This window comes from Balaenoptera musculus, chromosome 17, assembly GCF_009873245.2.
Source record: "Balaenoptera musculus isolate JJ_BM4_2016_0621 chromosome 17, mBalMus1.pri.v3, whole genome shotgun sequence".
Taxonomy (NCBI): domain Eukaryota; kingdom Metazoa; phylum Chordata; class Mammalia; order Artiodactyla; family Balaenopteridae; genus Balaenoptera; species Balaenoptera musculus.
Window position 1 is genome coordinate 36,512,919 of NC_045801.1, and position 26,288 is coordinate 36,539,206.

The 26,288-nt window shown below is 35.7% G+C and overlaps 1 protein-coding gene across 1 annotated transcript in view; it reads left to right on the plus strand.

Annotated features, from left to right (window-relative positions):
* The window catches only part of RNF19A (ring finger protein 19A, RBR E3 ubiquitin protein ligase), a 57,491-nt gene extending 33,123 nt beyond the window's left edge, over nt 1-24,368 (plus strand). Inside the window, exons 3-10 of the mRNA XM_036830575.1 lie at nt 4,293-4,501; nt 9,154-9,298; nt 10,134-10,296; nt 13,438-13,552; nt 14,054-14,215; nt 19,662-19,875; nt 21,365-21,508; nt 22,169-24,368. Coding sequence (XP_036686470.1) covers nt 4,293-4,501; nt 9,154-9,298; nt 10,134-10,296; nt 13,438-13,552; nt 14,054-14,215; nt 19,662-19,875; nt 21,365-21,508; nt 22,169-22,859 — 1,843 coding nt within the window. The 3' untranslated portion in view covers nt 22,860-24,368. The remainder of the gene's footprint in view (nt 1-4,292; nt 4,502-9,153; nt 9,299-10,133; nt 10,297-13,437; nt 13,553-14,053; nt 14,216-19,661; nt 19,876-21,364; nt 21,509-22,168) is intronic.
* The last annotated feature ends 1,920 nt before the right edge of the window (nt 24,369-26,288 follow it).

Here is a 26,288-nt window from a genome sequence, read left to right on the forward strand (position 1 = left end):
TTTGCTTAGCATGTCCCTAACTTGACCACTGAGTTCTTTCTTAGTATGTTTCACCTATTAACAATCCAACAAATAGAAAATATTTCTGGAAAAACTGCCCTGTTTCAGTCCCTTTCTGTCTTTCCCACTTTCTTCCTATCCCTCCACTGCTGCTAAGTAGGAAGGTTTGAACATTTCAAGTAACTAGAGATCTTCAGCTGAAAAATAGAAACAGAAAGTAAGACCTGAGTTAAATAAGGGATCATAGAAGGAAATGGAACTATCTTCTGAACCAAGATTTGTGTACAGTTTAAGCCACAGATGTTTAGTTAGTTAACTAGTATTATTCAGTTATTTCTGTGACCACCTGCTGAGCCTGTTATTTTCTCAAATAATACCTAATGCATTAGAGCATTGAAATTTTTCTTTAAAGCAAATATTTTGTATTTAATTTAGTTTTACCATTTGCTTCCATTATAATTTGAGAGCTGTTCTCCAGTGGAAAATAAGTTTGGTTCCCACACAATGAAAATCATCTTCAAGAGTCCTGACATTCTGTTATCAAAATATGTGAATGCTAGGTACATTTAATTGCTCGATATATTATATAATAGAATGTGCTTAACACAGTTACTAGGATTGAATGTGTGTGAAAACGGAACACTTACATAGTAAACTCTCAATAATTGTTAGAATAAGAAAAAAGTTCTAGACAAAATACCCTAACTTTTATAGTTATCAAAATTCACAGTCATGAAAATATTTGGTTAGTATTGTTAAAGATAATCCTGTTTTTCTTTGGAATTTGCTTAGATTGAATGGGACTTAAATGTTTAGCTCTGGGGTAGGACATCTAGCTTTTCTATTTAAAAAAATACTGCAGAGTAGCATAAAACAAGTTTGATGTACTTTATCTCTAACATTTGAGTACATATGATGTGCTGTAAACTAATTCTCTCTTTTCCTTTCCCCCACCTCTCTCTCCTCTCTCTTTCTCTCTCCTCTTTCTCTCCCTCCCTCCCTCCCTACACACACACACACACACACACACACACACACACACACACACACACACGGTAATTACACTGCATATTTTTAAAATTCTAAATAGATATCTATAAGCAGTCATTTTCAACAAGCTTAAGTCTCTAGACTCAAAGCTTTAAGTAATTTTCATCTTAAAGCAGTTTATAAAGCTCTTTGGAAATTTGATTATTGAGAAGAAAATATGAGTCCTCAGTTATTTCGCCATAACCCTTCATGTTTTTATGGGTATTTTGCCAGATTTTGGAACTTGTGAAATTTTGAAATGGCAAAATTGACATTCTGCTTTTAATTCTTCTTGTCAAGATGTGAAGAATTCCCTAAAAGGGCTTTTTCTTGAAAGGCTATCTCTAGATAGCCTAAATCACTAACTAGAAATTAAGTCAGTTCTTAAAAGTTTTGCTTAGTGATATGCTAGTACACTGAACAGCCTCTACAAAGGTTAGAATTGCGATATAGCCCAATTTCTGCTAATCTACCTCATATATTTTTATAAATATTTGTTTTCTCAGAAAGGATATTTTCTTCCTAGATTTATCTAGTTAAAGCAATCTCGATGTTCATATTTACTGTAAATCTGTTTCCCTATTTAATTATTTGAAAGTTCTTAAGCTTGTGTCTAAATTTGGCTTTCACAATCATCACTAAGAATTACTGCATTTTATTCTTGCAGCACGGTGTACATTTATACTTCAGTTGTCCAGTAAGATTTCACCATATAAAGCAGTAAGATTTTTACTTTGTTATGTCTAGAAAGGCTATCGGTGTTTATTTTAAAATGAATATTCAGATATTAATATTCAGTTTAAATGACATACATTATTTACATAGATGGAGAAATGATAATGGTCATTAATCAAGCATAAATGCAGAGGTACTAGAAATGTCATTGAAGCAGTCATTTGCTTATTTGGCCTTCTAAAGGTCAAGGCCAAAGCTGAAGCTGTTTTGGGCTGAATACTGAGGCTAAGCCAAACTTTAGTGAATCCCTCTTTTATGTTTGGGAAAACTTAGTTGTAGGGAGATTGCGTAACTTACATAAAATTATACAGGTAATAAGTGGTAGAAGTGGAGTTTGGTAGTCTAAACTTTTCTTCTGCTTTTATAAATTGTGACTGGCTTAAAAAAATAGTTGGTCTTAACATAGTCCCCTACACACACACGGGTTTCCCCGTTCTGTCTCTTGCCTTCCCTCCTTTTTTCAAGAAGAAGTAGGATAGAGAAGAGGTTTAGAAGAGAATGCCATTTCCTTTTCACTGAAATTACTACTATTATAAAGACTGCTTTAGATTATAACTCGGGAGAAAATAAAGAGTCTTTCAAAAATTGTTTTCTTTTTATTGAGACTGCAATTAATTAGCCGTCAGGGAAATGGAACTTTCCTAGATTACCCTGTGTTGATTTAAATTGCCTTTAATTCAGTCGTGTTTGAACATATTTATGATAGACAATGGTAATTGGAAAATGGCCTATCAAAAATAAATTGGAATTTCATATGTAAAGTTTAAGTTTAAAGGGTGAGAAACTAAGGAAGCAAGAGGTACAAAATTGGAGAAACTTCCTTACTCCTAACATTTTGCATAATTTAATAGATTATCTTGAAATTCAATAAAAATCTCTGTTACAACTATTATTTAAATTTTATTCCAGTAAGAAGAGGAGCCCTGAAAAACTCCCCTAAATTTCTAGGCAAAATGTTTGATATTTACAAAAGCCTCTTATGCATAGATGACTTGTTTGTTTCTCTTTCAAACACTAGACTTTTTTAATTGAAAGTTTTATTGAGATGATTGTAGATTTATGTGTAGTTGTAAGAAATAATACAGAGATATTCTGTATATCCTTCAAACAGTTTTCCTCAGTGGTACCATTTTGCAAGGCTATAAAGCAATATCACAACTAGGATATCGATATTGATACAATCTGCCTATCTTATTCAGACTTCCCCAGTTTTACTTGTACTTATTTTTGTGTGTGTATTTAGTTATATACCATTTTATCACCTGTAGGTTTGTGTATCCATATCCACCACCATAGTCAAGGTACTGAACAATTCCGTCACAACAAATATCCCTCATATTGCTCTTTTTAAATACATCCACCTCGCTCCTGCCTGCTCCTTGACCCCACCCCATTCCTAACTGCTGGCCACCACTGATCTGTTTTCCATTTCTAAAATTTGTCATTTCGAAAATGTTACATAAATAGAATCATAAAGTATGTAACTTTTTGAGACTGACTTTTTTCACTCAGCATAATACCCCAGAGATTCATCCAAGTTCTTAAGTGTATCAGTAGTTCCTTTTTGTTGTTGAGTAGTATCCCATGGTATATATGCATCATAATTTGTTTAACCATTTACCTGTTGAAGAAGGACATCTGGGCTGTTTCCAGTTTGGGGGCTATTACAAATAAAGCTGCTGTAAACATTTGTATACAGGCTTTTGTGTGAACATAAGTTTTCATTTCTCTGGGATAAATGTCTAAGAGTGCCCAGAATTTATTTTAAGTCAGAAATTCTTAAAGTGCCAAAAATATTAACTCAGAAAATAGATATTAGTCACAAATCTGCTGTTCTCAGTCTTTTATCTGAAGCAAAATAACAAATTTCCTGATGGAGAAATTAAAGTTTGTGTACCTTTTATTAGGAGATTGGCACCAAAGACAACTTCTGCCATGCATCTTAAAAACAAAAATATGAGAATTTATGCATAAATACAAGATATTCACAAAATGTATGAATTGGCCTCATTTGCCATTAACTGATAGGTATAGCTGATCCATAGTCATTATAATTTTAAATAGGTAATTTTTTTATCTTTCTGATTTTAGCATTAACAAGTAGTTGTAAAAATTAGAAATGTGTAAGTATATAAAGAAGAAAAAACCCTAATACCAGGGAAACTACTGTTAAGACTTTTGGTATATTTCTTTTTAGTCTTTTCTATGTGCATATAATACTAACTTAATAGAATTTTAGGACTAGGCTATATATACAGTTTGGTGTCCTAGTTAAAAGTTGAAAGTTAAAAGTTGAAAATTAAACTTTAATAATTTTTTTAGGCATTTATATGTCTTCATTTGTGAACTGTTTATTTTTTCCCCATTTTTATATTGATGAGATAGATAGTTTTAGGGTTTATGACTGTTAGCTCATGCATAAATAGAAAACTTTTTCAGGAATAGCATTTCAATTGGATAGTATTTTTACTTAATGAGTATCTCTTACTTTACATCACATTTTAAATCTTTTTTCTTGTTCTTTAAAGGTATGCTGTGATAGCATTTGGATGTGCTAGCTGTCCAAAATTAACTTGTGGGCGAGAAGGCTGTGGAACAGAGTTTTGCTACCACTGTAAACAGATTTGGCACCCCAATCAGACCTGTGATGCTGCTCGACAGGAGAGAGCCCAGAGTTTACGTCTGAGAACTATACGTTCTTCGTCCATTAGTTATAGTCAAGAGTCTGGAGCAGCAGGTATTTACATCCAACTTCTTCTAGTAAATATTTGACACATAGAACACCAGTTATTTTAATTTAAAAATGCAATATTCAGTCCCTGTGTCCTTTCAGTTTTCAAAAGTGTTTTACGTGTTAGCATTTCTGTCCCAGAAGCACTCATTCTTTCTGTAGAAGAAAGTGGTATTGAGTTGGAAAGATTTTATTGTCCAAAAAAAAAGGAAGAAAGGAAGTATCAGTGATGATTTATATAACTGATAGCTGAAGATGGTCTGAAACTGATGTTTATAAAGGTGTTTTATGCAAAGCTTAGCAACTATTTTTAAAAAAATATAATTTTGAATATATTACCCTTAGAGATTATTTCTCATTGTATAACTATCACCCAGTTACAAATTTAAAACAGTATTTATTTTTGGAATCCTTTTCAATTACATGTTTTGTGAACTACAATTTTTATTTACAGATATTACCAATTCCAGGATCAGGGATTCAGAATCATACCTTAGTGAGGAGTACACTAAGAACTTTGTGTCTTTGGCTAGGAATTTAAAAATTACTTGGAGATCTATACATGAGCAAACATATACATCTCATAAATCTTAAAAAATTTTTAAAAAGTCTGACCATCTTAATGTTCTTTGAATAAAAATTCAAAAAAACTAATATTTCACATTCATAGAATTTTCACTGTTTATTGGAACTTCAGTCATTTTTAGAAAAATATTAACTTTTTTCATTGATTATAAAAGGAAAAAACTTGGAAAATACAGAAATTTATCAAGAAAATAATTTACATTCCTACCAGCAGTGTATTAAAATAGTCATGTACTTTATGCTACTAGAAAAGAAAAGTCTTAATATTTAAAGTTGAATTTAAAATTAAATAAACTTTAAATTCAACACTTAATATTTTATACAATGGACATGGATTTTCTTGCTTGTTCACTGATTGACTTGTTTTATTTCCTTTCCTAAAGATTTGGGGTAGAACTCCAAAGGTATTAATAATAATCTGTAGGTATTGGTTCAGAAGCAATTCAGAGAGGACCTGAGTATACCTAAACTGTCCTCTGTAGAGTCAGCTATAGCTATTAAGTGGTCCCCTTGGAAATGATATCCCTCTTCTCTAAGTGGGGATGGATATTTATCGCTTACAGGACACACAGACATATAGAGTAGGAGAATGGACTCTGGCATCATCGTCTGGATTCGAATTCCAGCTTCTTCACTTATTCTCTGTGTGACCCTGAGCAAGTTACTTGCCTCATCTATAAGATAAAGATACTAATAATACTTAAGTCCATAAGGTTGAAACATTTCCTGGCTCATAGTAAGTGCTCTGGATATATGAGATAGGGAAACTTAGAGAAACCACAGTCCCCTGCTAGAGATTTGCATATATCTGAGCCATCATTAAAGAAAAAAAGAAAAAGAAAAGAAATGACTAAGAGATGACTTTTGTTATTAATTTTAAAGTAAACATCATGATTTAGTCATCCCAATGAATGTTGGTCTTCCTCATAATCTTCGTGGGAGATTTTATGTTTATTTAGCAGTGCTATCCTGGAATGCCTTACTGGTCATAACCCTTATACATTCACTTAAAATTATCCCTTTAATGTGAGTTTGATTTCTGGGGATAACCAAAAGTTCCTTTGCAGCAAAGTTTAACACCTAGAGTAACATACCAAGTTGAATCACTGGTTTGGTGTGGATCCAAAGTAAGATGTGCTTATATGATCATGAGTGTGACTTTATATATATATAAAGTAGCTTTGAAAGTAATTATGAAAGAAAAACTTCCAAATGATTTGAGTTAAATAGTAGCATTGTTGGAATAGCCTCCCTCCCAAGGTGATTATTTTAAAAAATAAACTTCATTTGGAATTTTTCCATGTTGATTTAAAAATCTTATCTCATTGTTCTGAAAATATAAGGTACATGCATTTTCACCTACAGTGTTCCAAAAATCAAAGCTCTCAGAACAAAAGTTCAGTGGTAGTTTCCTTGATGTAATCTATAAAAAAATTAAAACCTTGAACTTGGCTTTTCACTGACTTGTGGAAAGACAAGAGGAAAGGGAACTACCATCTGAAATAGTTTTATTAATTCCTGTTGTTCTAGATATCGTGGTATTTTTTGGTCTCTCATTATCATGATACATTAAAAAATAGTCTGCACTTTTAATAATAATTGCTTGGTATAATAATAATAATTGGTTGGCTGTTTCTTTCTAATCAGTTACCTGAAGTTAAATAAGTATGCTTAATTATATGGTACATTAAATAATTTCTATTATGATTATATTTGTCTTTAAACTCTGACAGTATTGCATCTACATGAGACTCTTATAGCTACCAGGGAGTTTACACACTTTGAGTTACTGCATTTTAAATGAAACACATATTTTTCATTTTTGTCTTTATGAAAATATATTTAATTGGCTCAGCTCCCCACCTACCTCTATCCCCTATTACTACCACCCCTAAAGATAATCACTGTTAACATTTTGTTGTAAGTCTTTATAGGCAATGTGGCAGGGGCAGGGGAGTTTCAAAACAAGTTTTGAGAACATAATATTTGGTAACCCAGTGTTTTTTTCTTAATATGACAATGGCACATAATTTAACAACAAATAGAAATATAGTAATTTAAAAAGACAAAAGCTTTGCCAAACACTTTAAATAGAAATGGAAAACCTTTTTTTTTTTTTTTTTTTTGTATAGAGGAGCTGTGGATTAATTGTTGCTTGGGGAGTGGGGCATCATTTGACCATCTAATCATTAAAACAATTTTATTTAGGATTTTTGCATTTTGAGACAATTTTGAGAGAAACACATTATCTAATGTGCACAGTAAAAATTTTTTTTTCCAGTTTGTTGTTCCAGAAACGAGACAAAGCAGACAAAACAGCTTTTTGTAGACAAACAAGTATACAGAGAGTGAAAGCATGCAAGTACAAATATATAAAGAGACACATACCATTAGATTGCTTATGGTGTTAATTCTCTAACATGTAATCTTAGCATATTAAAAGGCTTTTTTGTGTTTTTAGAACCATGAAAATGAATGGGAATATCACCTGTCAGTTTGTTCTGAAGATTGCATATGTCAGAGCCAAAGCCTGAGTCTTTTTACTCTCACCTCTAATTGGGATATTTACTATTTGAGAATACTCTGAAATGAGGAAGTTTATCAATTAATATGCCACTTAAGCAGTTAGTATTAGCATTTCTTTAATTTAATGTACTAGCTATTATATTAGCTATAAAAGCCAACTTTTTTTCATTCATGCCCAGTGTTAAAAACATTTTCATGCAGACTTTGTGTTCTTTGGATCATTTAAATCATGACTTATGGATTTTTAAATTTTTATATTCTAGTAATTATGTGTTTTGGTCTGGCTGCATAGAATTGTCAGTTTGCTCAAAATTGTTTGAATCGTTAAAACAGTAATTGTGAGCATCGACCAGTTCTTAAGTTAAAAAACAGCTTTGGCCCTAAATGAAGCACTAAGGAAACCTGAATTCACTGATAAAGCACAGGTAAAATTTGACCATAAAACTTGTAGAAAGGAAAATAGAATATAGCTTAATGCTTATCATGTAAGAAATTGGAACAAATACTTGAATTCAGTGGCTTGCACTATACATATCTTTTCTTAACTGTCTTATATGTAGTTCGAAAATACAGCTGATTACTAGTAACAGTAAATAATTACTGGTTGCTATTTAGATAGATGCCAAAGTTCAAAATAGTTGCATAATTTGAGATAACTCTTATTCTGTGTTAGCGGTTCCTGAAGTTATGTACCACTTGATTGTAACTTGGCATCTTTGTGCATTGTAACCATATTACTATACACGAAGCATACCACAGCATTTGAATAAATGAATAAAATGGACAAAGTTAACTAATTAAAAACGGTCATGAGCATAACCAACAAATGGTTGCTTTAATTCTGAAACTATTTTCCATTAAGTGTTTATAACCATACAACCCTTACTTAACCTCTTGCCTCCTCCCTTTTATCTGAGTTCTGATTCTTTGCAAGGCCCATCTGTCTATTGTATGAATTAAAATACGAGAAAAAGGCTGCTTTTCTACAGATACCTGTATTATTTTTACAGTGCCTATAGTTGATGTTACCTAGAAGAGAGATGTAAACTCATAGTGCTTTTTTTATGTAGTGCTTCAGGTTACTCTCGAATTGTCACTTCCTGTTAGTATTCATTCACTAAAGGAATAGTATACAGAATATCTACATTTTATTTAAGTGGTGATGGTTAGAAAAGTCCTGGAACTTGAAGTGCTGCTCATTGAAGATAGCTGTGGGGTAGGGACAAAGACAAACTTTATATAGTTCCTGGTTTGCCTAGAGCTGCCCTTGGTTCTCATTTCTCTTTTTATTATTTTGTTATTCTTTATTCTCATTGTTCTGCTACTGTTGGAAAAATGTTTACAGTTTGAAAATTTAATGTAAAATATGTTCCTTTCCTTGGAAGGGAAAAAAAAAGTGCTTTATATGCTAAAATTAGCAGGCTAAAGCTATCGGTTAACAAACTATACATGTTAAGATATTTTGGCAGTGCTATAATTGATTATCTACTAGAAATTGTTATTTTTAGACCAGTCTTGTATACTAAACATGTCTATTTTCCTAATAGCTGATGATATAAAACCATGTCCACGGTGTGCTGCTTATATAATAAAGATGAATGATGGGAGCTGTAATCACATGACATGTGCTGTCTGTGGTTGTGAGTTTTGTTGGTTGTGTATGAAAGAAATCTCGGATTTACATTATCTAAGGTAAGCTTATAGAAGGGGCTATTTATATCTAAATATAATTTTATGTTGTAAGACAAAAAGACTTTTTTTTGAAAAAAGCATTATCCTTAGTATTTTTAAGCTTGGAATTTATATGATACTTGAAGAGATCTATTTTATTCTAGCTACATAAATTTAACAGGGACCCAATTATTGTGCCAGTCATTTGAGATTAATAACTAGTCAAAAATAGGAAACAGAAATTTCTTCTTTTTTTGTTTGGCTTTGTTTTGTTTGTCTGTTTTTTGGCTGCACCATGCAGCTTGTGGAATATTAGTTTCCCCGACCAGGAATTGAACCTGGGCCCGACAGTGAAAGCGCCAAGTCCTAACCACTGGACTGACAGGGAATTCCCGGCTTTGTTTTTTGTTAAAATAGAAAGTTAGCATTTAATACCCCATGTAATTATGGTAGGTCATAAATATTTCCATTTAATTTTCTCATATATAAATTTCCTCATTTAGACCACAGTGAGTTTATGATATAATCAGATAATTATGTGCCTAAAACAGGGATAAAGTAAGCATATTTTGCATGAATTTACTCTTCAAAAACTAACCTAAGGTGTTGAGGCTAATGGAGGACTAAGGATAAATGTTTAACCTGAATCCCAGTTATCAGTATCCTTTTAATGTAATTTATGGTGGTTCTTACCTTGATTTTTTAGCTTTTAGTAAACTCAGAATTCAAAGAAAGGGGAAAAAACCCTCATTCCTAAATTGGAGAATTCTTTTATAGTCATTGCTGAATGTATTGCAGTAAATTGGTACTGTGATGTTTTGCAACAGTTACTTTACATTGTAATTTTTTCCTTTAGTCCATCAGGATGTACTTTTTGGGGGAAGAAACCCTGGAGCCGAAAGAAGAAAATATTGTGGCAGCTGGGAACACTTGTTGGTGCTCCCGTAGGAATTGCTTTAATAGCTGGCATTGCTATCCCTGCCATGATTATTGGCATTCCTGTATATGTGGGCCGTAAGGTAAAATGCTTGATTCCTTGTTAATTTATTATCTTATTTTAAATCTTTAGATTTAGGATTGATGGTTTTGCTTTGTGTTTGTTTTGTCTTTTATTTGTTTATTTGTTTTGAAAGACAAAGGTCATTTTTAGTATCTTAAGTGTAAAACAGTTACTGTTTTTTCATAAGGTAATAAATTTTCAGTGTTTGGCAAGCTTATATGTATGCATAAAAAGTAGACTTGCTTTAAAATTATCTGAATCTGAAAACTTCAGTAATTTGCATTATAAACTTTACATATAAAATATTAAAGAATCCACACCTGACATTTTTTCTCATGGGTATGTCCTTGTGAAGTCAGGTCTATAAGGTTAATAGAGAAATAACATATGCCCTCAGGCAAAGAATAATTAGCCAGTTCCTGAATTATTTCCAACTTCAATTCAAAGTTTTTTTTTCTTCAGGTTACTGCTATTAGTAAATAAACTATTTTGTAGATTACAACAATTTTGTGAAAGTCCGAACACCCAATACTTGCCACTGGCCTGAGTGATGGATTATACTTCATTGGCTAAGCAAATAATTATTTTTTGAAAGATTAAAGGGATAATTTACAAAGTGGCTAAGAAGTCTGCTGCTGCCTAAATTAGTAGAATATCAGAATTGAGAAGTAACCTCAGAAATTATCTAATCCCAACCCTGTACCCAAGCAGAACAAAGTATAGGAATTTTAAAAAGGGGAACTAACATTTGTTGAGTTCTAACTGTGTGGTAGATATTTTATATACTTCGACTCATTTTAACCTCACAGCAATTTATATGTTAGAATATTGAAGTTTAGGAAAATTTATGTAATTTATCTTTAGTTACACAGGAGGAAGCAGAGCTGGGATTTAAACCCAGATGCACAAATTCTTTATATAAGATCCCTGATAAATTTCAAGCTATCCATTTGGGCACTTCAGTGATGGGGAAACCACCAACTCATGAGGCAGCCCATTCTGTTGCCAGGGAGCTATAAGTGTTAGAAGATTCTTATGTTGAGTCAGAATCCATTTCCCTTTTAATTGTTTCATTTAATTCTAGTTCTGACTTTCAGGACTCAAGACAAGGCTGATCCTCTTTCATACGACAGCCATGTTTTTTTATGTTCAACACATATTAATTTTATAATCAGAAATAACAGTACATACTGTTTTTTTTAATTAGCTTGAGACTGAGGACAAACAGATATTTATGGGCCAAATGTTTATTTCAGAAGGTAATTGTTTAAAGTCCCAAACATAATACTGATTATAATAATTTTTCATAAGTTGTCCAAAGCAGGGTTTTGCCGAAAACAAAACTATTCAGATACTTAGAAGTAGAAGGGAAAGAAAGACTGTTGTACTGCATACACCTACAAATAATTTATAGAGGAGAGATTATTTACCTCATTGTTCAGTCTTAGGTGCAGTAACAAGTCTCCTTTTTTCAAACCTGTACTCAAATGGTTGCAAGTTGATGAATTAGTTTTCCATTGAAACAGTGTTCTCTGGGGTGTGTAGGGTTATAAACCAGCCCAGGAAAACCTATTAAATTGATAACGTACCTAAAAGCTGAGCCTTTCTTTACAATAACAAATAGAAAATGTGGCACAAAATAGTAAAACAGAAAAAATTAAGTTGAACCAGAAGTAGTGGGATGATATGATCACTGTAATTGAACATTGGTGCTTGAGGATGCAGAATTTTCTGGAAGACTCTCCTGGCAGCCTGCCTTTGCAGTCTGCTCCATCAGTTTGTAGCTTTGGCTTTTTTCTGCTTCAGTGCTGAGTTTTGTAGGAATGGGGGTGGCGAGGAACAGGTATTAGCTAGAGTACTGAAGGATAATGAAAGGTACTTTGGGAAGGTCTGCCATCTCTGCCTGTATGGACTATTTAGGAAGTGTAGAGACCTATTCCCTGGAACATATAGTCAGTTCTGGGAAACAGAGTTCTGACTAGGAAATAGAAATGTTCCTTGTCCCATGCATGTTTTGCCCACCTCCCCATCCCAGCTTTTTCACTGTTTAATACATCCCATAAGATTCATTGTACTTTACAGCCTTCAAAATAACCACATAATAATGATAGATTACTTTATTATTGCCTCATCTGTAATATTGTTTTTAAGTCAAGTATTTTACTTTAGAGACTACCTGTACACTTTTGAGGCTGTTTTGAATCTGTCTTGAAACAGGGGGAAATGTACTTTATTAGCTTTAACCCTTGAAAATCACAAGAACAAAGATACTGAGCTATTTCCTGAAGTTCATATAATATCTCACAAGTAACTTTCATGGTGATATTAAGTTCTGTTTATTAACAACACCTGTACTCTGCAAAGATGCCAAGTAGATCTAACTCCTGTCCTCTAGCAACACTATTTGTTCTTTTTTTCTCTCTGTACCCTTACTTTGAGCTATAAATGAGAGCCCAGGATCCTGAGTCATTTGATAACATTGTTCTTCATAAAAAGGGATCTGAGAAAAAAATTGATTCTATTTAGTGATGTTTGCTTATTAGTACTGCCTTTTAAGGTCAGGTTTTTTTTTGTTTTTTTTTTATTTTTTATTTTTTTTAACATCTTTATTGGAGTATAATTGCTTTACAATGGTGTGTTAGTTTCTGCTTTATAACAAAGTGAATCAGCTATACATATTGCTTTTTTTTTTAAAGACTGTGTAAACCTCTCCTAGGAGCCAATATTTACTAATTAGGGATGCTTATTTAGAAATCTGTGCAATGATACATTTCTTAGAAGTAATCCTATTGATCAAACATCCAACTCATAACTATGCTGAAAATAATGTTCTTAATTCCTTCTTCTTTGCTCAAAACATGATTTATACTGTTCTTGAATAAGATTATAAGGACTACTTTTACTCAAGATTGTTTAAACACAGAGTAAAATCTATTAAATCACTGTCTTATGTAACCAGATTATTAATAAGGAGCAAATTATGTGTAAGAATAGGGTTTAAGAACAATAATATGTTTACCTTGAATTTGGACACTTAACTATGAAATTATAAGGTAAATCACTTTAAACTTCTAACAAATGTAGGTCTGTTTCATTTAAATTAAATATGTAATATTTTTTTTATTTAACCCATCACCCCCATTTTTCTTTTTAATTCAAGATTCACAATCGATATGAAGGCAAGGATGTTTCAAAGCACAAACGGAATTTGGCCATAGCAGGTGGTGTAACATTGTCTGTAATCGTATCTCCAGTTGTAGCTGCAGTAACTGTAGGTAAGAAATGCTTAAAAATTCTAATTACCTCAAATTTTATAGAATTAAAGTTTTGTGGAAGAATTTTGAAAAACAGAGCATTATATTGTTGAAGAGTTACTTTTTTTTATTTATTTAGGGACAGTTTGAGCCTACAGAAAGCCTCTCATTCTGTAACTGTATTGGTTAAAAGTAATATAAACTCAAGAGCCTAGCCTTAGGGATAGTTGGTAAATTATTAGTGGTTAATATCCCTTCCTCCCCACCAAAATACCGTTTAGAGCCCTGGCACTGAAAAAGAAAAAAGATTTACATCTTTTTTTTAACCTCATATGTGTCACCTGAGGCTAGAAGCTTTGAATCTGCTTGCATCCTTTAATAGTTGGGTAAATCCGCTTTTGGCAAGAGTTGCAGCACCCTAACACTTTTCTCCTGTACACCTTCTCTTGAAAAGACTTTCTGAAATGTGTGTTTCTGTAATTTATTTTTTGGTTTGTAATGACCAATTTAATTCCTCTTTAGGTATTGGTGTTCCTATTATGTTAGCTTATGTCTATGGTGTTGTTCCGATTTCTCTCTGTCGAAGCGGAGGTTGTGGAGTCTCAGCAGGCAATGGAAAAGGAGTCAGGATTGAATTTGATGATGAAAATGATATAAATGTTGGTGGGACAAACACAGCTGTAGGTAAGTCCTTTCAGCAAAGGAAGAAAATGTACTTACTAGTAGTAATAGTGTAAGGCTATAGGTAACATGCAAGTCAGAATTCCCATTGCTCTCTTACTAGCCCTAATAGTATTCACCCAGAAGTACATCAGAGAAATGAGCTGCTGAGGAAAGGTGAATGGATGAAAGAGGGTGGAATGGTTCTGGGTACCTATAACCTCCGATGGAAATGTAATGTCTTAGAAATTCTAGACTTTTAATCTTTAATTTTGTGTAAAATGTTACAAGTCAGTAATAAAAGGACAGAAGAGAACTGCAGTTCATAAAAGAAGAAATGCAGATGCCCAATGAGTAGAAAATATCTTTAACCTAATGTTATTCAAAGAAATAGGAATTATAACAAAAACTGGAACATACAAAGGCCCGCATAGACTACCATTAGGAGTACAAGTTAATAAGCTTTTTAAAATGTGCGTGTTCTTGTTAAAGAAATTCCCACAGTTCTCATTAAAGAAATTGTCCTAGGGAAGTACAGGCATACCTTGGAGATGTTGTAGGTTCGGTTCCAGACCACCGCAATAAAGCAAATATCACAATAAAGCAAGACATGAATTTTTGGGTTTCCCACTGCATATAAAAGTTATGTTTACACTGCTGTATATTAAGCATCTACCTTAATTTAAAAATACTTTATTGCTAAAAAATTTTAATCATCATGTGAGCCTTCAGCAAATCATAATCTTTCTCCCAGTGGAGGTGGCTAGAGTACACCAGATGTTGGTGGCTGCTGACTGATCAGGGTGGTGGTTACTGAAGGCTGGGGTGGCTGTGGGAATTTCTTAAAATACGACAACAGTGAAGTTTGCCATATCAATTGGCTCTTCCTTTCATGAATGATTTCGCATGCAATGCAGTTTGGTAGCATTTTACCCACAGTAGAACTTCTTTCAAAATTGGAGTCAGTCCTCTCAAGTCCTGCCACTGCTTTATCAACTAAATTTATGTAATATTCTACATCCTTTGTTGTCATTTCAAGTCTTCATAGCGTCTTCGACAGGAGTAGATTCTATCTCAAGAAACCACTTTCTTTGCTTATCCATCAGAAGCAGCTACTCATTCATGAAAGTTTTATCATGAGATTGCAGCAGTTCAGTCACATCTTCAGGCTGCACTTCTAGTTCTCTTGCTCTTTCCACCACATCTGTAGTTACCTTCTCCACTGAAGTCTTGAACCCCTCAGTCATCCATGACAGTTGGAATCAGCTTCTTTCCAACTCCTGTTAATGTTGATATTTTGACCACTTCCCATGAATCTGTGAATGTACTTAATGGCATCTAGAATGGTGTATCCTTTCCAGAAGGTTTTCAGTTTACTTTGTCCAGATTCATCAGAGGACTCATTGTCTGTGGCAGCTATAGCCTTACAGAATGTACTTATTAAATCATAAGACTTGAAATTTGAAATGACTTCTTGATCTGTGGGCTGCAGAATGGGTGTTGTGTTTGCAGGCATGAAAACATTAATCTTGTCCTACATCTCCATCAGAGCTCTTGGGTCACCGGGTGCATTGTCAATGAACCAGTAATATTTTGAAAGGAATCTTTTTTTTTCTGAGCAGTAGGTCTCAATAGTGGGCTTAAAATATTCAGTAAGCTATGTTGTAAATAGATGTGCTGTCATCCAGGATTTGTTGTTCCATTTATAGAGCACAAGCAGAGTAGATTTAGCCTAATTCCTAAGGGCCCTAGGATTTTTGGAACGGTAAATGAGCATTGGCTTCAACTTCAAGTCACCAGCTGCACTGGCCCCTGATAAGAGGGTCAGCCTGTCCTTTGAAGCTTCAAAGCCAGGCATTGACTTCTCCTCTCTAGCTATGAGAGTCCTGGACAGCATCTTCTTCCAATATAAGGTGTTTCATCTGTATTAAAAATCTATTATTTAGTGTAGCCACCTTCGTTAAGCATCTTAACTAGATCTTCTGGATAACTTGCTGCAGCTTCCACATCAGCACTTGCTGCTTCACCTTGTACTTTTACGTTACGGAGATGGCTTCTCTCCTTAAAGCTCATGAACCAACTCTGCTAGCTTCAAACTTTTCTTCTGCAGTGTCCTCACCTCTCTCAGCCTTTGTAGAATTAAAGACAGTTAGGGCCTTGTTCTGGATTAGGCTTTGGCTTGAGGGAATGTTGTGGCTGTTTTGATCTTCTATCCAAACTACTACAGCTTTCTCCATATCAGCAATAGGCTGTTTTGCTTTCTTATCATTCACGTGTTCACTGGAGTAGGACTTTTAATTTCTTTCAAGACTTTTTCCTTTGCGTTCACAGCTTGGCTAAATGGCACAAAAGGCCTAGCCTTTCAGCCTGCCCTGGCTTTCAATGTACCTTCCTCACTAAGCTTAATCATTTCTACCTTTTGATTTAAAGTGAGAGATGTGCAATTCTTCTTTTCACTTAAACATTTAAGAGGCCATTGTAGGGTTATTAATTGGCCTAATTTTAATATTGTTGTGTCTTAGGGAATAGGGAGGCCTGAGGAGAAGGGAGAGAGATGGGGGAACAGCCCATTGGTGGAGTGGTCAGAACACATACACATTTATCAATTAAGTTAGCTGTCATATATGGGTGCAGTTCATGGCACCCCAAAACAATGACAACAGTAACATGAAAGATCACTGATCACAGATTGCCATAACAAATATAATAATAATGAAAAACTTTGCAATATTCCAAGAATTACCAAAATGTGACACAGAGACGCAAAGTGAGCAAATGATGTTGGGAAAATGGCGCTGATAGACTTGCTTAAAGCAGGGTTGTCACAAACCTTTCACTTGTTTAAAAAACAAAACACAGTATCTTTTTTTCTTTTTTTTCTTTTAAATTAATTAATTAATTTATTTTTGGCTGCATTGGGTCTTCGTTGCTGCGCGCGGGCTTTGTCTAATTGCAGCGAGCAGGGGCTATTCTTCGTTGTGGTGCAGGGGCTTCCCACTGCTGTGGCTTCTCTTGTTGCGGAGCACGGGCTCTAGGCGCGCGGGCTTCAGTAGTTCTGGCGCGCAGGCTTAGTTGCTCCACGGCGTGTGGGCTCTTCCCGGACCAGGGCTCGAATCCATGTCCCCTGCATTGGCAGATGGATTCTTAACTACTGCGCCACCAGGGAAGTCCCAACACAGTATCTTTGAAGCACAATAAACTGAGGTTTGCCTGTAATCAGGCATATGTGCAAAGATAATGTTCTCTTCCTTACCTCCCGTTCTCTCTTGAACTCACTCCAATCAGATTTTGGTCCCTTCCATTCCAAAATTTCCTCTCTACCACTCCACCAAAGCAGAGTCACCATTCACCTCCATGTTACCAAATATAGTGGTCAATTCTTGATTTTCACCTTACTGTAACAGTACACCTGACATGGTAGAGCATGCCCTCCTTCTTAAAACATTTTCTGTACTTGTTTTCTGGATAACCACTTCTCATCTCATCATATCTCCTGGCCACTCCTTCTCAGTTTTCTTTGCTGGTTCATTTTCCTCTCCTAACCTCTAAATTTTGGAGTTTCCCAGGGCTCTCAGTTCTCAGATTTCTCTTCTTTATCTACACTCACTCCCTAGGTAATCTCCTCTGTTAAATAATATATAGACAAACCACTCTTCAGTTTATGTTTAGGCTAGAACTGTCCTCTAAACTTCAATTTGTACATCTAACTCTTCTACCTAAGCTGCACTGGAACGTCTAACAAGAATTCCAAGCTTAACTTCTCTGTAACCAGACTCTTCACTCTAAAACCTGTTGTCCTCTCAGTCATCCTTCCCTTGTTAAGTAGCCTCTTCATTCTTGCTGTTGCTGTGCCAGAACCTTTGCTGATGATGACTCTCCCTTCTCCCTTGTTACCCTACGTCTGATCCGTCAGCAAGTTCTGCTGCTTCCTTCAGTATTTAGCCATAATTCCACCATTTCTCGCCATCTCTACTGCTATTCCACTAGTCCAAGCTACTCCCTTTTATCCTGGGTTATAGTAATAGCCTCTTAAGTGATCCATCAGCTTTCAGCTTCCACTCACCATTCCACATAATGACATTTCTAAAACATAAGTTAGATCTAACTTGTGTTCAGAATTCTCCCAATGCTTCTAACTGTACCGGGGGCAGGGGGATGGAATCCACAGTCCCTACCATGGCCCATAAGTCCCCCTCTGGTCTTTCCTGAGCTACATCTCTGAACCCTTCCCTTGTACCACCTGTCCTTAATGTTGAGGATGCCAAATATACTTCCACTTATAGGCTTTTAAACTTGCAGTTTCCTCTGCCTGGGATACTCTTCCCCCAGATAATTTCATGGCTCACCTCTTCACTGCCTTTGAGTCTCTACAGGTGTTACTTATCAGAGAGGCCTTCTCTGATCATACTGTATAAAACAGTACACAGGCGCTTGCGTGTGCACACACGCACCCGCACCCGCACTCCTCATCACTCTCACTCCCCTTTACTCTGCTTTATTTTTTCTCATAGCATTTATCACCATATAATTTTATTTATTGCTCTCCCCAGCTAGAATGTAAGCTTTTTGAGGGCAGGTTGTTCGTCTCTTTGATCCACTGTGTCCCCAGTACTTAGAAACAGAGTTGGGTTATATAATAGGAACTCAAATATTGGAGCAAATAAATAAATCCTCCAATATAAAGCCTGTGAAAAGTACTGTAAGATTGGAATATAGTGGTATCAGATCTTGAAATAGCTTGTAGACAGTCAGAACTGTGGAATATATCAAGAAGTCAACTTTTGGCCCATTCTTATTGACCTAGAGAATACTGAGCTCTTTAAATGACACCCTTTTTGAAAACTGTCACATAATTTTCTCAAAGTCAGCTAAATTCTTCAACCGTCAGGTTCTTTATAGAATCCCTAAATCTTCTCAATTTTCTTGTAAAGTACAGGCATACTTCATTTTATTGCACTTTGCAGCTAATTACATTTTTTGCAGATTGAAGGCTTGTGGCAACCCTGAGTTGTCAGATGATGGTTAGCATTTTTTTTTAGCAATAAAGTATTTTTTAATCACTGTATGTACATTTTTTTTAGACCTAATGCTATTGCACACTTTAGTATAGTGTAAACATAACTTTTATATGCACTGGGAAACCCAGAAATTCATGTGACTCACTTTATTGTGATATTTGCTTTATTGCCATGGTCTGGAACCAAACCCACAATACCTATCTCCAAGGTATGCCTGTAGTGACCATTTAAAACTGAGGGCGTCCTTAATCCAACTTTACCCTGCGAGATATTTCCGTTTACTCTTATCCCACGGTTATGTTATGTGTCCCCAACTCCAGACACCTTTTCTATTCCTGTGTATGTTTTATACTTAATATGAAAATATGTCCTATCTGAAATCGTGGCAGACTTTATGGAGAGGGAAATCAATAATCACACTTATTTAATTTCTTTGACATATTTGCATTTAGACACAACTTCAGTAGCAGAAGCAAGACACAACCCTAGCCTAGGGGAGGGAAGTGTCGGTGGTTTGACGGGCAGTTTGAGTGCAAGTGGAAGCCACATGGATCGGCTGGGCGCCGTCCGGGACAACCTGAGTGAAACGGCCAGCACCACGGCACTCGCTGGGACCAGCATCACGGGGAGTCTGTCAGGAAGTGCCATGGTAAACTGCTTTCACAGGTAAGAAGACTGTGCTTGGTTTGGTTTGGTTTGGGTTTTGCCTTAACTACAAATTAGTAATTATTATAGATGAGGAGAGCTTTGAACACAGAGCAAGATGATGACAAAAATCCTACTGTGTCAGGGTTGAAAACAGTAAGGTTTCAAAAACTGAAATTTAGTGGTACACAGTGAGGAAGGAGATTTGATGAGGTAAAAACCCAGTCTAAGGGATAACGTTATGCCATTTTTTTCACTGCACTTGTCAGATTTTATGTTATGAGACAGTGCTGGAGCTGCTTCGGTGAATACTGTAAAGGCAGTGATTAAGCTTGGACCTTACCTCTGGAGGTGGCCACAGCTGTTAGGAAATGAGACACTGGCTGAAGCCTGGGGGAGCAGGTGGAGTCAGGATATCCGGAAATGCACGAACTGAGGCCAAGAGAGTCTGCCTGGGTCCTTCTATGTATCAATGGTTATTTAATTCTCGCGAAGTCTTTTACCCAAAGCCATGTAGATAAGTAGGATAAGTTGAAGCATTTTTATCTTCTCTTGTTTCCTCTTTAATTTACTTTTCTTTACTTCTGTTTATTAGCTTTGGGGGTTTTTCTAAACGTAGGGGAGAGTACATGAATTAAAAGATAAATCAGTTATATTTATCTTATTTTTAGGTAGTGTGCTTTTAAACACAAACTCTTAAGTTATAGTGGTGTATATTATGTCTCTTTTTTTGATAAATTTATTTATTTATTTTTGGCTGCATTGGGTCTGCTGCTGCGGGCGGGCTTTCTCTAGTTGCGGCGAGTGGGGGCTACTCTTTGTTGTAGTGCATGGTCTTCTCGCTGCGGTGGCTTCTCTTGTTGCAGCTCACAGGCTCTAGGTGCACGGGCTTCAATAGTTGTGGCTCGCAGGCTCTAGAACACAGGCTCAGTAGTTGCGGTGCACGGGCTTAGTTGTTCTGCGGCATATGGGATCTTCCCGGACCAGGGCTCAAACCCGTATCCCCTGTGTTGGCAGGCAGATTCTTAACCACTGCGCCACCAGGGACGTCCCTATTATGTCTTTTTTAAAGAGTCAGGTGTTAAATTTGGAACCATTTTTAATACATAGATGCCCAGGATTTTTTGAGTCACTGATTTGTCAGGTAGGATGGTTTTTAATGTATTCCGATTTGGTGTTTTGCACTGAAGCGTGGCGAGCAAAGCACCACATCATAAGTAAGAATATTGGAGCATGTTTAAGTTAAAATCCTTTATGTTCTTTTTGTATTACTCTGTTATTACCTTACTTGGCAAACAGCTAATTTTACCATTTTATCTGGTTGGCTGGTACTGTTCAATGTGCTGCAGTAGAATTTGAATAATCAAATAAAAGGAAACTTAAAAAAATAATGTTTATAGTTGTTTCTAAAATAGCTTCTTGTTACTAAATTATTTAAAGATACATTCTTGTATTATAGTAGTGTTGATATTATATGTAATTTTCTTTTTCTAATACCCCTCTCTTTAAGATTGGAAGTACAAGCAGATGTACAGAAAGAACGGTACAGTCTAAGTGGAGAATCTGGCACAGTCAGTTTGGGAACAGTTAGTGATAATGCCAGCACCAAGGCAATGGCAGGATCCATTCTGAATTCCTACATCCCATTGGACAAGTAAGGAAAAAATTGTTATCAAGTCAGAAGTATTTTTAAAATTAATTTGTAAAGAATTATCCCTATCATTAGGCAAAATTATTGTGAATAATGGTTATCTACTATTAGGTTCTCTGCAAAAAGAAAGTGGTGAGATGTCCAGAATAGGCAGATCCATAGAGACAGAAAGTAGGTTAGTGGTTGCTGGGGTTTGGGGGGAGGGAAGAATGGGAACTGGCTGCTAATGGGTTTCTTTTGGGGATGATGAAAATGTTCTGAAGTTCAATAGTGGTGATGGTTGCAAACTCTGTGAATATACTATAAACCACTGAATTGTGCACTTTAAACAGGTGAATTTTATGATATGCAAATTATATCTCAATACAACTGTTCTGAAAAAAAAATGGAGAAGGTAGCATAGTACCTGGAATAGCATAAGCAATGAGTGTAGTTGCTTCTGTTTTATTTATTTTAAATTGAAGTATTATTTTAAAGATAGTCCTCTTATTTCAAGCAACTTTTTTCTATTAGTAGAATGTATCCTGCATTAATTTGTTCTAATAGCTTTTATATAGTCTTTGAAGTTTTCACACAGAAACCTCTCCCCCTTTGCTGTCATTTGCATTTTTCTTTTTAAAAAGAGGAAGTCAGAAATTTATATGTGTTACTCTTATGTTCCAGAGAAGGCAACAGTATGGAGGTTCAGGTAGATATCGAGTCAAAGCCATCCAAATTCAGGCACAACAGTGGAAGCAGCAGTGTGGAGGATGGCAGTGCCACCCGAAGTCATCCTGGGGGTTCGTCCAGTGGCTTGCCTGAAGGTAAATCCAGTGCCACCAAGTGGTCCAAAGAAGCAGCAGCAGGAAAGAAATCAAAAAGTGGTAAATTGAGGAAAAAGAGTAACATGAAGATAAACGAGACCAGAGAGGACATGGATGCCCAGTTGTTAGAACAGCAGAGCACGAACTCAAGTGAATTTGAGGCGCCATCCCTCAGTGACAGTATGCCTTCTGTAGCAGATTCCCACTCTAGTCATTTTTCTGAATTTAGTTGTTCTGACCTAGAAAGCATGAAAACTTCTTGTAGTCATGGTTCCACTGATTATCACACCCGCTTTGCTACTGTTAACGTTCTTCCTGAGGTAGAAAACGACCGTCTGGAAAATTCCCCCCATCAATGTAGCATTTCTGTGCTTACTAAAACTGCTTCATGTTCAGAAGTTCCGCAGTTGAATCATATTGCTGAAGAACATGGTAACAGTGGAATAAAAACCAATATTGATTTATATTTTGGCAGTGCACTAAAAGAAGCAAATAACAACCACTCACATCAGACAATGGAATTAAAAGTTGCAATTCAGACTGATATATAGACCTATAAATGCTGCAAAATAATTACCACTTGAAAAACCTTGTTTGGAGCTGGCTGAACTACACGTGACTATTTTAAGTTTCAAGTTGCCAGCAAACGCTGGGTTACATAATCATAATGCAGATACATTTTCTGTGTTCAGCAAAGCATTGTGTTTCATGTGGATCTTAATTACCAAACTATGAAATGAAGGCTTTAAAAGTGCATTATTGTAAGGACAGTAATTCTTAAGAGAATTATGTTTTGTGTGTTTGCCACAAAACATTGCTTGAAGCACATACTTGTGTATTTAGATAGAAATTTGGCTTAATTTATAATCAATATAAAATACTAATGCAGTTCTACAGCATTCTTATGAAGAGAACTTGAGGCTTAGGGCTAAGTGGTTAGTGACATTTTATTGAAACCACTAAAAGATACTGTTTAAAGAACCTTGCAGGTTACTCTCAGTATATGATACACTTTGTAACATTTCTATTCATAACTGGGCATAAATTTCATTTTTTTCTTCATATGCAGTGTGGATATATACAGCTTAATGCAGCCCATTTGCTACCATTTGGATACTTAGACACTTTGAGCAAGATTGTGGCAGTTTTTGCACAACTTTGAAATAGAAATACCTGGTCCCCTATATATATTGTATATTGTTGCCATCTTAGAAGAAAAGTGTAAAAGTAGGTAATTAAGTATACTGACAGCACCAAATAAAATATATAAAACTGCAAAATAAAATTCCATTAGTTTATAAGTATTACAAAAAAGTCACCTTTCACTAAGGGGAAGTTTGCACCCCACTAATTCTTGGTGCCTTCAGAATAGAGTAGATTTTAAGGGCCTACTTGTTTGAGGGTTTTGCTGTATTGTTTTCCATAATGTCCTCTCTAGCCACCTTGGATTATGTAGAAAAATACAGGATAGAGAAACATAAATATGATTAACAATAACAATGCTGAAAAAGTATTAGCCTACCAAAGACACACTCAGGCTTTAGTGAATAACTTTACATAACCTCAGTTTTTAGCACATGTATATCTTCTCCAATCATGAAATCAAAGCACGGTGCAGAGTTTGTACCAAGTACTAAGGAGGGGTCTGTATATGGCTGGCTTTATTTTCCTTTGCTTTTGTTTATGGAAGACGTTCAGCTGACATAAACAGAAGTTGGCCAAAATATTGCCTATACTGTTAACTTCCAGTATAATTCACTTAAATAAAACAGGCTAACCTCAGTGATGGCAGTTAAAATATTCCATCTTATGTGTTTCTTTTAAGTATTACCATTATGGTGCTACAGAGCTTTTTCTTTTGATAAAAAGAAAAATGCCATGGGCTGCAGTCTTCTTTCATCATTTTTCTCACCAGGCCCATTAATATGCTTATAACACTAGTGCCAGTTATTTTATTTGATAATGCTTATTATGGTATTTGTATATTTGTCTGCATTCCAATTTTGTTCAATAGTGAGTGTGTAAACTGCATACATGAAATAAATGTAAATACTAATGTATCGCTGCCTTATGGTTTGTGCACTGACATTTTTATAAGAACAGGAATATTCATTTGCCATGTGGCAAATTCGTAAATATTGCAAGCCACTGAGAGGATTCTGCATTCTAGTCTCAGCCTAGAGGGAAGCATCTGCTGAACTTCTCAACAAACAGTGTTAGAAACTATCCTTTCTTCATGTCGAATACCTGCCTTTCCTCCAGAAAGAAGCTGCTTTATTCATCAACATAAATTCATTTTTTTAAAGTATGTTGGTTGAAAAGTAAATAGATCTATCATTTAAATTGTGAAGAGATAAGCGTTATAAATCCTCATCTTAAAAGAAAAGTAGGGTTTCCCTAGTGGCACAGTGGTTAAGAATCCGCCTGCCAATGCAGGGGACGCGGGTTTGAGCCCTTGTCCAGGAAGATCCCACATGCCGCGGAGCAACTAAGCCCGTGCACCACAACTACTGAGCCTGCACTCTAGAGCCCGTGAGCTACAACTACTGAGCCCGCATGCCACAACTACTGAGCCCATGCACCTAGAGCCTATGCTCTGCAACAAGAGAAGCCACTGCAATGAGAAGCCTGCGCACCACAATGAAGAGTAGCCCCCGCTCGCCGCAACTAGAGAAAGCCCGTGTGCAGCAACGAAGACCCAACGCAGCCAAAAATAAATAAATAAATAAATTCGTAAAATAAAAACAAAGATTATAAAAAAAAAAAAGTAAAAAGGTCTTAAAAGACTGTTTTAAGAGATTCTACTCTGGCAACATTAGATTATGAAACTAGAGCCATTTAAATTCAAGCTAATAATTGTAATGAAACGCTTTCTATTCTCATAGCCTCTATAAAATACATAGATGGTTTTTCTGTTTTCCTGTTACATAGTTAATACTTCATGAAAATAATATGTATGAATATGTTGACTGCCTTCTTGACATTTCTGTAAAAAGCTAAAGAGTAAACGGAAAGCAAATGATCTTGGGAGGAATACAGCAAAGGCGGTGCCGAGTTAGGAGGCCTGTGCGTTCAGTGCACCCCATCCCTCTCCTGGTTGTACCCCAACCAGTACTACCTCAGTCTCACTTTAAAAATGGTCTAATCCTTTCAACTGACTTCAGAAGTTCCTTCAAACTTGGATTAATTAAGGACCTAACCAGATTCCTCTGGAGCTCAACCTTGGGCTACCATAGCATAAGAGAATACTCCACAGTTCAAGACAGGCCTTAACACATCAAAATCTTTTAAAAGCCCTTTACACTTTGCTTTCTTTAAGGCCTATGGGGAAAATCGCATAGTAGTGAGAGAAAGAATACACAGATAGTGATCATATACCCTACTGTTCATTGTGTGGGCTACCAGTTTAACTGAATTCTCTTAAATGTACAAATTTCCAGCTTCAGAGCACTGAATTAGTAAGCTTTTTATGTTAAATTTATACAATTCATCTTTCTTAACTTATTTTCACCAGAAATTGGGTTAATTTGTAAATATGTAAGATTTTCCATAGCATATTGTCTAGTTAAATACAAATTTTGGAGAGCTTCCCCATGATGATGGAGAAGGAAGACTCTAAACTCACCTCCTCCCACGGGCACACCAAAATTACAACGATTTACAGAGTAATTATCTATGAAAACGACCCGAAGACTAGCAGAAAAGATTTTCCACAGCTAAAGATAAAAAGAAGAGGCCACAACAGATGCGTAGGAGGGGTGGAGACTCGGTATAGTCAGGACTCACACCCCCAGGTCAGTGACCCACAAATGGGAGGAATATCACAAGCACAGAGGTCCTGCCCAAGGAGTGAGGGGTCTGAGCCCCATGTTGGGCTGCTAGCCCAGGAGTTCTGCACCGAAAGATGAGCCCCCAGGACATCTGGTTTTGAAAATAGGGCTTTTTAAAAACAGGCTGATTCTAAAAAGCAGAGCTTACGT